The sequence below is a fragment of the Scylla paramamosain genome, chromosome 1 (genome assembly GCF_035594125.1).
Source record: "Scylla paramamosain isolate STU-SP2022 chromosome 1, ASM3559412v1, whole genome shotgun sequence".
NCBI lineage: Eukaryota > Metazoa > Arthropoda > Malacostraca > Decapoda > Portunidae > Scylla > Scylla paramamosain.
The window spans coordinates 17047492-17060000 of record NC_087151.1 but is presented as its reverse complement, the minus strand read 5'-3'; the positions used below and the strand labels follow the sequence as shown (position 1 = coordinate 17060000).

General features: G+C 40.5%; 1 protein-coding gene across 18 annotated transcripts in view; it reads right to left on the bottom strand.

Annotated features, from left to right (window-relative positions):
* The window catches only part of LOC135101587 (tyrosine-protein phosphatase non-receptor type 9-like), a 251169-nt gene that overhangs the window by 73496 nt on the left and 165164 nt on the right, over window positions 1–12509 (bottom strand). For all 18 annotated transcript variants that reach the window (XR_010269342.1, XR_010269341.1, XM_064005749.1 and 15 more), the window contains 2 exons: window positions 12166–12405; window positions 3230–3500 (listed from right to left, as the gene is read on the bottom strand). Coding sequence is in view for 16 of the 18 variants with exons in the window: in XM_064005749.1 (XP_063861819.1) it covers window positions 3230–3500; window positions 12166–12405 (511 nt within the window). In the remaining 2 variants the exon portion in view is untranslated. The remainder of the gene's footprint in view (window positions 1–3229; window positions 3501–12165; window positions 12406–12509) is intronic.

Sequence of the window (12509 nt, the reverse complement as noted above, 5' to 3'; positions counted from 1 at the left end):
AGGACATAGAGAACATGGACTGGGAGGCCCTCCTAATGGGAGATGCTGAGACCAAGGCATGCACCCTCACCACCAGGCTCCTTGCCCTCCAACAGCAGCATGTGCCCAGCTGAGTATATCTCTCCAGGCCTGGTGATCCCGCCTAGTTTACTTTTCGCTGCAGAGCATCTGCCGAGGCCAACCATGCTGCCTGGGTGAGGTACAAGTGACACCCGTCACGCAGGAACAAGACGCTGCACCAGGAGGCGTGTAAGAGGATGACGTCTATCTGCAGATGGGCGAAGAATCAGCTAAGGGAGAACAGAAGGCGAAAGCTCAGTGGCCCAAGTGTTGGCAACAAGACCTGGTGGAATCTGGTGAAGGAGCAGCAAGGAGCATGTCACCGCAAGACTCTTCCTCCACTCACCAGACCTGACGGATCCACCGCCACGAGCAGTGCAGACAAGGCCACACTCCTCGCCGAACTTTTTGCCAACAAGATGAAGGTTGATGACTCGGCACGATCTGTACCACAGCTGGCCCCGGAAACTGATTGCACTGTCACCACTGTCTTGGTGACAGCAGAGCAGGTTGAGTGGCTACTCGGTGCTGTGGATGTGGGTAAAGCCACAGGCACGGATGACATCAGCCCACGGCTCCTCAAGCACTGCGCTAGAGAGCTGTCAGCTCCTCTCACCACTGTCTTCACATCTTGCCTGAGGGAGAAGAAGTGGCCCTCGGTATGGAAGGAAGTGCGTGTGGTCCTGGTCCACAAGAAAAACTCAAGGTCTGAGCCCAGCAACTACAGACCCCCTGCTCTCAGTGGTGGGCAAGTTGCTGGAGCAAATAGTGGTTGCTGCCATCTGCTAACACCTGAGTGAGAACAACCTCCTCTCAGACAGGGAGTTTGGCTTCAGGCCTGGCAGATCCACCGCAGATCTCCTCCTCATCCTCTCCAAGGACTGGCAAGATGCCCTGGAAGAAGGCCTGGACACCCTTGTGGTGACCCTGGACATTGCTGGGACTTTCAACAGGGTCTGGCATGCGGGGGCTCATTGAAAAGCTTTGCGCCAAGGGTGTCCAAGGTGACCTGCTTATGCTGCTCGAAGATTACCTCCAGGGTAGGACCCTTCAGGTAGTTGTCAACAGGCAGTCATCAAGATCTTCACCTGTCCAGGCCTCAGTTCCACAAGGCTCCGTCTTGGGCCCAGTCCTATGGAACATATACATCAACGACCTCCTCCAGCAGCTGTCATCTGTGGCAGCATACGCCGATGACTGCACACTCTCCCACTCCTACTGCCGCCTCGACAGTCAGCGTGCCATCACTGAGCTGAACAGGCAGCTTGGACTGGTGGAGCAGTGGGGAAAGATGTGGCAGGTTAACTTCGCTCCTGAGAAGATGCAGGGGATGGTCATCTCAGTTGCGTTTTGGAGCCAAGAGCCTGCCACTTCAGGATTACATCAAGATCTTGGGCATGTCTGTGGACTGCGGCCTACGCTTCGATAACCACATCGCTGTCATTGCCCGCCAGATTCCTCTCCGAGTCTCTGCCCTGTGCAGGATGGCAAACACCCTCAACCCATGGAGCATTCTCACGCTATACAGGGCACAGATATGCCCATGTATGGAGTACAGTGCCCTGTCCTGGATGTCGAGTGCTGCCACCCACATGCAGAGACTGGATGCTGTGCAGTGGTGAGCCCTGCGCTTGGTGACCACTGACAAGGACCAACAGCACCCAGCACCAGTAAAGCAAAGGGTCCCTCACCTTGACCCCCTAAGGCTGCAGCCAACACACAGTGCAAAGGTGCACCAGAGCTGCAGCAAGTAGTGACGAGCTAGTGAAGGTGCCTTGATCTCGCTCTAGCCAACACCTAGCCGCACCTATACAGCCAGGACTTCGTGGCTGTGGAACATGTTTACAGTGGCAACGTCCCAAGTGCAGGACATGTCCACACACCAGGTGAAGCTGGCAGCCCACAGCTGGCATAGCACGCACCTGCCCCCACTGGCGCTTTGAATTTTTTTTGTATTATTGTATTAGTATTATTATCTTTATGTTAAGTATGTATAGTGTTATTCCTGTAAATAATACTATCATAGACTTTTTAAATAATTCCATACTGAATGTGGAATTTTAAGCCTTTCTGTAAATATTTGTTTTGTAAATATTTGTTTAAATAGAGAGAGAGAGAGAGAGAGAGAGAGAGAGAGAGAGAGAGAGAGAGAGAGAGAGAGAGAGAGAGAGAGAGAGAGAGAGAGAGAGAGAGAGAGAGAGAGAGAGAGAGAGAGAGAGAGAGAGAGAGAGATACATCATCAGCATCACTCACTGGCTGTCACACAGCCACAACTCATCTTTCAAACATGCAGTTGACTGTGTGTCAGCCAACTCTCCTGCATTTTAAGACCTAGGATGTTTGTAAAACAAAGCAAGCACTTGATAATTTTGAAATATGTCGAAATTTGTGAACAGTTCCTTAAAATAAAATGAGTATGCGATAGCCTTAAAGGGGTCGTTATACCCGAAATTTGGTAAATGGATGTTCATTACATCAACAGCATACTTTATTTTAAAAACAAAAAGATTTGGGTGTTTTTTGGGGGACTGGAATGGATTAATGGCATTTCAATTCATTTCACTGGCTGTCAAAAAGCCACAATTCATCTCTCAAACATGCAGTTGACCGTATGTCAGCCAACTCTCCTGCATTTTAAGACCTAGGATATTTGTAAAATAAAGCAAGCATTCGATAATTTTGAAATAAGCTGTAATTTGCGAAGTTTCATAAAATAAAAGCTTGCAATAGCCTTAACGGGCTTATTATACAAGAAATTTGATAATAGGTTCATTGTATCAAGAGTTTGCTATATTTAAAAACATACAACAAAAAAAATTGGGTGTTTTTAAGGGGACTTGAATAAATTATTGGTATTTCAGTTAATTTCAGTGGGAAAAATCTATTTGAGATATGAGAAAACTGACTTAGAAGCTCTGTCATGAAAGAATTAAACTTGTAAGTTGAGCTACCACTGTGTATGTATATATATATATATATATATATATATATATATATATATATATATATATATATATATATATATATATATATATATATATATATATATATATATATATATATATATATATATACTATTTTAGTAAACCTCCTTTTTGATGGATAATTTTGGATACTAGATATAATTATAATAGCTTCAAGCATGCAATACTGAACATGAAGTACAAACCACTAATTCTGCCAGATTCATGCACAACATGGCCATTGAGGTGAGTAGTGTCCTGAATCTCTGGTCCTGGGGAACACTCTCCCTTCAGTGAATGAGTTGTGTCCTCTTCTTTCCTTTTGCCTTCATTGGCTGAATCCTCAACTTCTGTGCCATTAAGGCCAGATAATCTGCCATCCTGAGCTTCAACATTTTCTTCAAGGTCATCTTCATCATTACTATCATGAGAGAAGCTTTTTTCACAACAACTAACTTCATCTTCACTGAAGTCACACTGCAAAGGAAATGGATGGAGACGTTACACAAATTAATAATTAAAGGCAAATAAGTGATTAAAAAACTTTCTTCAAGTATAGAAATATGGCTGACAGATGTGACCAACATTCTTGATGATTTCCTAACTTCTAACCCTTTAGCTTATTGTCAAGCTGTTTTTGATGTAAGGTTCTTTTGATCACAATCTTATTTCCATATACAGTTTTATCACTCCAGTGGTGCCACTACATTCATCTAGGTGGAAGTGTTTCTGGCATTATGGGCATTATGTTTCTGCCAAGACCTCAGGTATTATTCAGATTTTACCTGGAATGAATATTACTTCCAAGACCTGAAAAAGTACCATTTTGATCCTCCCTGGAATGACTATTGCTTCAAGTTAGTCATTCATCGCTATGTTCAGAGGCCATAACAGAGACAACTGTCACCAGCATAGAGGCATACATCCCACACATTTTCTTTAATTCTAAAGCTCATAAATTTTGGTTCAACTCAACTTGCACTCATGCTATGTAGGCATCTCAAAGATGGTACTTTAGCCATCTATCTCCTGAAGCTTATGCCCTCTATACTATTAAAAAAAATAAATAAATAAAATAAAATTTGTCTTTCAATTTGCCAAAAATTTTTCATCAATATGAAATATCAAAATCTTACTTAAGACAAATGACAACTAACCAAAAAGTATCTCCAATGATTTTTCTTCTTCATCTTTCTATCCTCCATTTCATCTAGAAGGATCCACTGCCATCTCCTTTTATCTCTTAAACCAATTTTTTTTCTTAGACCTTTGCCAACAACTCAACACTGGATGATTCTAGGTTTGTTCCTCCCTTATCTCCTCCCTCTGATTATATTATAACTATTGTTGGAATTTTACCTAGTGATATTTTTTATGTCCTCTCTGACCTTGACCTTCAGAAGGCTTAACCATATTTGGCATTGAAGGTGCCAAAAATTTTCCTCCCAGCATCCTGTTAAATTTCATTATTCATTTGGTTTATATGATGGACTTTCCCAATGAATGTGAAAATGTAACCAAGTATTGATACTTAGGAATCTAATATGCCATTACACCCTGAGACTGATGATTTTCAAATCAGCAGGTGAAAATACAGATGAACCAGGCAAAAATACTGATTGCTACTTTGCTGCCAGCTGTACAATCTAAAGTGATCAAATTAAAATAATACATCCCAAAGCCTTTCTTTTATGACTTCATATATGGTTTTATTTAGTAACTGTAAATTTGATATATTCTTTAGATAATTATGCTATTTGTGTGTGTGTGTGTGTGTGTGTGTGTGTGTGTGTGTGTGTGTGTGTGTGTGTGTGTGTGTGTGTGTGTGTGTGTGTGTGTGTGTGTGTGTGCGCGTGCGTGCGTGCGTGCGTGCGTGCGTGCGTGCGTGCGTGCGTGCGTGTGTGTGTGTGTGTGTGTCTGTCTGTCTTGAGTCAGAGTTCATGTAAAGGCATAGTATTTGTAGTATGTATGTGATGTAACTGATAATTGAATACTGATCTCTCCCTCTGATTTTTTTATCAGCTCTAATGAGTCTGCTGCCTGCATAAGATTCTTGTGAACAAAAATTCAAGCTAAGGTCAGAGTGACTGAAGATACCTGCCTACATGTGTGCCATAGCTGATTGCATGTCAGCTGTGTGGAAAGACAGAGAGAAATATCCCAGTATGAAAGAAATTAACACTTAATGAGCTGGTAAGTTCCTGTAAATTGCTACTGTGTATGGCATTGTTTTGACATTTTCATGGAAACTGATCCACTTGCATGACGAATTTCACAGCTCTGACATAGTTAATTCCTTTAGATTTAAAAGCATTCCTTTTATCCATCTTTCCTCTTTAATCTGCCACAAACCCTTAGTCTCTAGATCATGAAGTTTTTCTGTGGTGACGTGATTAAGTAGAGCAACTCTTCCTGTTGCAGACCAGTGTTCAAATGCTGCTTAACATTTACAAGGCAACCAAGCTATAAGATTTGGTTACATTCTGAAAAGTGCATTAGTAAAGCATATAGCCAATCTATAAGGGGGTTGGTGAGGGAGGCATTTCTGCTAGCCAACACCACCCCCAGGATTTTCTGGCCATTATTTCACAACCAAAGAAAAGGCAAATATACAATGTAAATCTATATTCTAAAAAAATAAATAGAAAGCCATTAAATAATGGATGAATGAAAAGGTACACACAAAACCCCATATTTAAAAACTGAGCTAGAGGACAATGTGGACCCACATTCCTGTGGCTGGTGGGAGAGGGAGGGCAGGGAAATCAGGGCTGGTTGGTGACAGCTCTGCCCAAGACAAGTGAGGATTGCCATGCACTTCAACACAGTGAAATGCAATGCCTCCTGCAAGATGCAGTTTTTCATATGATGCCTAGAAAGTCTTATCTGACTTTAAAACCAATTACTAATACAATAACATGGAAAAATTATGCAGTAAAGCATGAAATAAGTGAAGGGGTGGTGTTGGGCTGCTCTTCATGAAGGAGTATCACTAGTTCATTTTCTGCCACTCAATCTTTCCATGTGCTGCATGAGGAGCCTCCTTGTGACTAATAATACCATTTCATACACAAAGAGTGGCTTCCATAAGGGAAGGAAGAAATAGTGTTTTGATAATCTCACTGTATTTCTTTCCATGCTCCTCACTGACAAAACCATATTTTACTACATTTTCACATTGGTCAACAAATGGGTGGCTCACATGGCCTCACTTGCATTTTTCTTCTATCAAGAGCAGGGTTATGAGGACACTGGCTGCAGAAAATCCGGCTTGGAATTGGATGCAGAAAAAATAAATAAATTGCATGTCTTGCCATCATGACAATCATGTAGACACTGAGTGAGAATGTAGTAGCTGTGTGAAGGCCTAGGAGTCACAATGACCAAAAATCACCATACGAACTTCAAAAGGAGAGCAGCAAAAGGCAAACTGGAAAACCTGTGACCTGCCCTTTATCCTGCAGCTGGGTATTTTGGCAAGATACTGTGAGCTGGTATAGTGAGGAGAGAATGAGAACCCAATCAGTCACATGTTCATTTTGATGCCAATGCAAAGAACAGCTGTACATGAATAATTATTACATGTTTTATTTATATTATCAATTATCATACATTTGAACCCTGAAAAATAATAAAAAAAATAAATACATGAATTCTGTATACTAATCATATAAAACAAAAGGTGTTTTACAATTAACCACAAAATAACCTCCAATGGTCCAGCATGGTCTTATATTTGGGATAGTTCAATGAGTTGTTCAACACAGGAATTAGTGAAAATAAACCCACAAAAACTGCCAGATATTAAATGAGACAGTGAAGGTAGGTCCAAAATGGCCCCCCAAAAAATTGACAGTAGTCCCTTTCCTGTTCCCTCCTACTTTCTATATCCTCTTTTTCTATCCAAAGCTGGATGTTGCATTTATGTGCACAACGACTTAAATTGCTTTCATGCCTACACTCTTGAATCTTACGAGTTTTCCACCATCTGGCTACAACTACAACAGAGTCACTCTCAAACTAAATTTATCTGTGCTGTATACCTCTCACCTAACTCCTCTGACTATAAGAAATTCTTTGACTACTTAACTTCCAAAGTGGAACACATCCTGACTCTCTTCCCTTTTGCAGAGATCTCCATTCTTGGAGACTTCAATGTTCACCACCAACTTTGGCTTTCCTCTCCCTTCACTGACCATCCTGGTGAACTAGTCTTCAACTTTGCTATCATACACGACCTAGAGCAATTGGTGCAACATCCTACTTGTATTCCTGACTGTCTTGGAGATACGCCCAATGTTGTTGACCTTTTCCTGACCTCTAATCCTTCTGCTTATGCTGTCACCCTCTCTTCTCCATTGTGCTCCTCCAATCATAATCTCATATCTGTATCTTGTCCTATCACTCCAATCCCTCCTCAGGATCCCTCTAATTTAAGGTGCCTCTGGCATATTGCCTCTGGTAGTTGGGGGGACCTAGGGAGGTATTATTTTGATTTTCCTTGGAATGACTACTGCTTCCGTGTCAGAGACCTGTCTTTGTGTGCTGAGCGCATAACAGAGGTGATAGTGTCTGGCATGGAGGCGTAGAATCCTCACTCTTTTTCTTGACTTAAACCTTCCAAACCATGGTTTAACACAGCCTGTTCTTGTGCTATACATGATAGAGAGGTGGCCCAGAAAAGGTACTTCAGCCTTCCATCACCAGAATCTCTTGCACTTTATATTTCTCTCTGGAATGATGCCAAGTCTGTTCTCCAACAAGCCAAAAACTCCTTCATTAATAGAAAGTGTCAAAATCTTTCAAGATCTAACTCCCCTTGTGACTTCTGGCATCTAGCCAAAAATATCTCCAATAACTTTGCTTTCCCTCCTTTATTTCAACCAGATGGCTGGAACTGGAAACTTCACATCTCATCTCTAGCTAAAACTAAAACAGCCACTATAAAGTTAGGCGTTCTGAGATGTCTCCCAGTTTTTCTCACTCCCCCAGCTGGTAATTCTGTACAAGGACCTTATCCGTCCATGTATGGAGTATGCTTCACATGTCTGGGGGGCTTCCACTCATACCACCCTTCTAGACTGGGTGGAATCAAAAGCTTTTCATCTCATCAACTACCCTCCTCTAACTGACTGTCTTCAGCCTCTCTCTCATCGTCGCAATGATGCATCGCTAGCTGCCTTCTACCGCTATTTTCATGCTAACTGCTCTTCTGATCTTGCTAACTGCATGCCTCCCCTCCTTCTGTGGCCTCACTGCACAAGACTTTCTTCTTTCTCTCATCCCTATTCTGTCCACCTCTCTAATGCAAGAGTTAACCAGTATTCTCAATCATTCATCCCTTTCTCTGGTAAACTCTGGAACTCCCTGCCAGTTTCTCTATTTCCATCTTCCTATGACTTGAATTCCTTCAAGAGGGAGGTTTCTAGACACTTATCCTTCAATTACTTTCAATCCTTTTATTACTGCTCTGGACCTTTTTGTGGGACTGGCATCTCAGTAGGCTTTTTTTTTTTTTAACTGGATTTTTGTTGCACTTGGCCAGTGTCCTTCCTACATAAAAAAAAAAAAAATCTTTAAGGTGGGTTTCTAACTTGAACTGATAATAATATTCATTAACATTTATCATTATCCTGTTGGAAATTAACATTTCCAACAACACTACCCATCAATTCCATTCATGGTTTACCATATTCAGCCAGGACACAAAATTGTGTAGTATTAACCAGTAATTCCTTTTTCCATTCTCCATACACATCCTAACCACAAACATTCCCTACTATCCTTAGTCAACCCACTGTTTTCACTCCCTTACTTCTCATTCAATCCATATGTAAGTATGTCAATCCACAAATGGTCCTCAGACCCCTCATCTCTATTACATACATTCAATATACTCTTCTCTTCTGTTCCAATGTTCCATGATCTAGTGCCTTACAGTGTAGTCTGTTGCAAATATTGAGATGGACGAAAAACAAATAAAATAAGCAAAATGTGCCACAATACAGGACTGTAAACAAAAGGTATCCCTATCTTATTACATTTTTTCCTGTGGTAGGGTGGACATGGCCTGATTACACTGATTAATAAGAATACTGCCACCATATTTTCTGAATGCTGCAAAAGGTCACTAAAAAGGAATGGAGTAAGGGAACTGAGGACTTCTTTCTTCAGAGCTATCCCATCTTCATTGAGTATTATCTGCCTGGTAAACACATTTATAGATAAAATATTTTGTATTGCTTCTACTGATTTTTCAGATACTATTCATTAATGTGAGATAGAGATAACTACATTGAGAAAGTTACAGAGTTACATAGAAAAACAGGCCACAAGAGACCTTGCTGTCCTTACAAGTTGACCTGACCTAGGACTACTAAGGTGATAGTAGAAGAAAAGGACAGGAAAGCAGAAGGTTCTCTCCCCACCCTCCACTCCCTCCGGCATAAGCCATACAAAAAAAACAGGTCAAAAAGAAATACCTTATGGGGTTAAAGAAGGAAAAACCCGAAGGATATTTTATAGGAAAGTAAGAAAATAGATGAAATGAGGTGCCCCAATTTCCTGAAAGCAAGGAAGTTAATCACTAACAAACAAACATGGTTAGCCATGTATTGCAGATTTGTCAAGACGGCAATTAAAAGTCTCAACGGCATTGCAGTCTATCACGTCTCAAGTAAGCCCATTCCATAGAATTACTACTTGGTGGAAAAATTATTTTTTGATTCATGAGAGTTGAAGAATTTCCCAACAATTTTGCAACTGTTTCCTTGCATGTAATTTGAAGAGTCTATTGTGAAATATTTACTGCAGTCCATGTTATCAATGCCTTTGATGATTTTAAACACCTGTATTAAGTCACCTCCTAGTCTTTGTGTTAATGGGAAAAGATTGAATTCTTTAAGACCCTCCTTGTATGATTTGTTTCTTAGGCTTGGTATTATTTTTGTTACTCTACGATAAACTCGTTCTAATTTATCATCTTTCTGGTAATAGGGGTACCATGAAAACACAATATTCCAAAAGGAGATGGACTAAAGAGTTATACAAAATGAGGATTGTATCCTTAGATTTATATTCGAAAGATTTGCTGGTTAAGCCAATTATTTTATTCACTTTCTTCACGCCTTCTGAACGTTGTTGGCTAGGTTTTAAGCTACTCGATATTGTTACTCCTAAATCAGTTTCTCTGTCAACACTTTTAAGTTGGGTACCACTTAAAATTTAATTTGCTTTCTCGTTTCTATACTTACACTTATCTGCATTAAAACTCATTTGCCAGGTTTGTCCCCACTATGACAACTTATCTACATTTTTCTGCATTTCTATTACTTGTTGGCTAGAGACTACAGAATTCACAATTTGGTGTCATCAGCAAACTTCAATATTATAATGGTAACACCCTCATCTATGTTGTTTATATAAACAAGAAAGAGAACAGGTCCTAAGACTGATCCCTGTGGCACCCCGCTGGTTGCATTAGTCCACTTGAATGCTTTTCCACTTATTAATACTCTTTGTTTGCGGTTGTTTAGCCAGTTTTCTACCCATCTCAACACATCACCTTGGACACTGATTTTAGTTTAATTAGTAAATGTTTGTGGGGGACTTTGTCGAAGGCATTTTGAAAATCAAGATATATTATATCAACCATTTTACCCTAATCATATTGGTTCAGAATATCATAGAACAAGTCTAAGAGGTTCGTCAAACAAGAGCGTTTATTGTAGAAGCCATGTTGAGTATTTTTAAGTAAGTTGTTTTCCTATAAGTGATTAATAAGTTTGTCTCTTTTTAGTGTTTCAAGCACTTTGCATAGAACTGGGGTTAAGCTAATTGGCTGGTAATTACATAGTAAAGATTTACTGCCTTTTTTGAAAATCGTTGTTTTGTTAGCAAGCTTCCATTCGTCAGGCATTGTACCGGACTGCTGGGATTTACTGAACAATAATATAGTCAGTGGTTTAATTCAGAGTTCGCTTCTTTTAAGATGCGGGGTGAGATCGTGTCAGGCCCGGGTCACTTGCTTACTTTAAGTTTATTGATGCATTTTGACACATCACTTTCTGTTATATATTGATGCTACTTAGGATGATGTCATTATTAATTTGGACTGCTGGCACCATAGAGATGTCAATGAGGTCTTCTGCTGTAAATACTGAGGCAAAGAAAGTGTTTAGAATGTTACTAATTTTCTCCTCATCATCTTGTAACCTCCATTTTTGTCAATTATGGGTCCAATAGTTGAAGTAATCACTCTCTTTTGCCTGATAAAGCTATAAAATTCCTTAAGGTTCATTTTTGAAGTTTATAATGAAGGTGATTGCATAGTGGTCACTATTACTAAACTCTTTGCCGATATTCACATTTTCTACTAATTCATCATTCGTAGCAAGCACGAGGTCGTGAGTTTTCATGAGTTGGGTTTTACACAAATTGTGTAAGTGAACTTTCTTTTAAGTTATTATACAGGTTGTGTCCATGGTGTGAGGTGAGTAATTTGCCCCACTTAATCACCAGTAGATTCAAATCACCAGGGATTATGGCATTGTGTGTGTCACTTATCTCACTAATTTGGTGGAAAATGTTGCTGTCGGTTTGGACTAGCAGTATGCACATAAGACCTAATGCTCATTTATTTCCCTTAATTATTCTCTAATAATATAAATCGAGCATCTACATTTGCAATGTGAGGGTTTGATAATAGAACTGGGTTGAGACTGGCTTTGACGTAGAATAAGATGCTGCCTCCATTTTTATTTGCATAACTTTTTCAAATATTATGTAACTGGGAATTTTATATTCTGCTATATAGTCCCTTACTTCTACATTTAACCATGAGAGAGAGAGAGAGAGAGAGAGAGAGAGAGAGAGAGAGAGAGAGAGAGAGAGAGAGAGAGAGAGAGAGAGAGAGAGAGAGAGAGAGAGAGAGAGAGAGAGAGAGAGAGAGAGAGAGAGAGAGAGAGAGAGAGAGAGAGAGAGAATTAAAGCTCAATACCCTAATCCATGAAGAGTTCAATACAAGACAGAATAAGCTAATTAACTACTAGACCTAAGTGTTTCCTTCTTGATGCATCAATATTTCTTCAATTTTCAAAATTTTGTTACTGTATAAGCTGAATAATGTGAACAGTTAACTCACCTGCTCTACAGAGCTGCTTGGATCCTGGTCTCCAAAGGGCACCATGCTGGGGTTGTCGTCACTTGACTCAACCCGGCTGAGTCCGGAGTGGAGAGTAGGGGGTGGTGCTGGCTCACACACAGTTGAGGGGTCCCGATTGGTCATGGAGGTCTGGCACTTTTTAAGCCAGGCTTTGTGGTCTGTGGTGAGATTCCCACCAAGCTCCACTGGCATACACTTTACAGGGATATGGTTACTAAGCTGGAAATAGAGGAGAAAAAAATAAACTTAATGCTGTAATCAATTTCCCGAAGCATGGGCTTATAAGATGCACCTCAGTTTGGACAGGCATTGGAGAGAGAGAG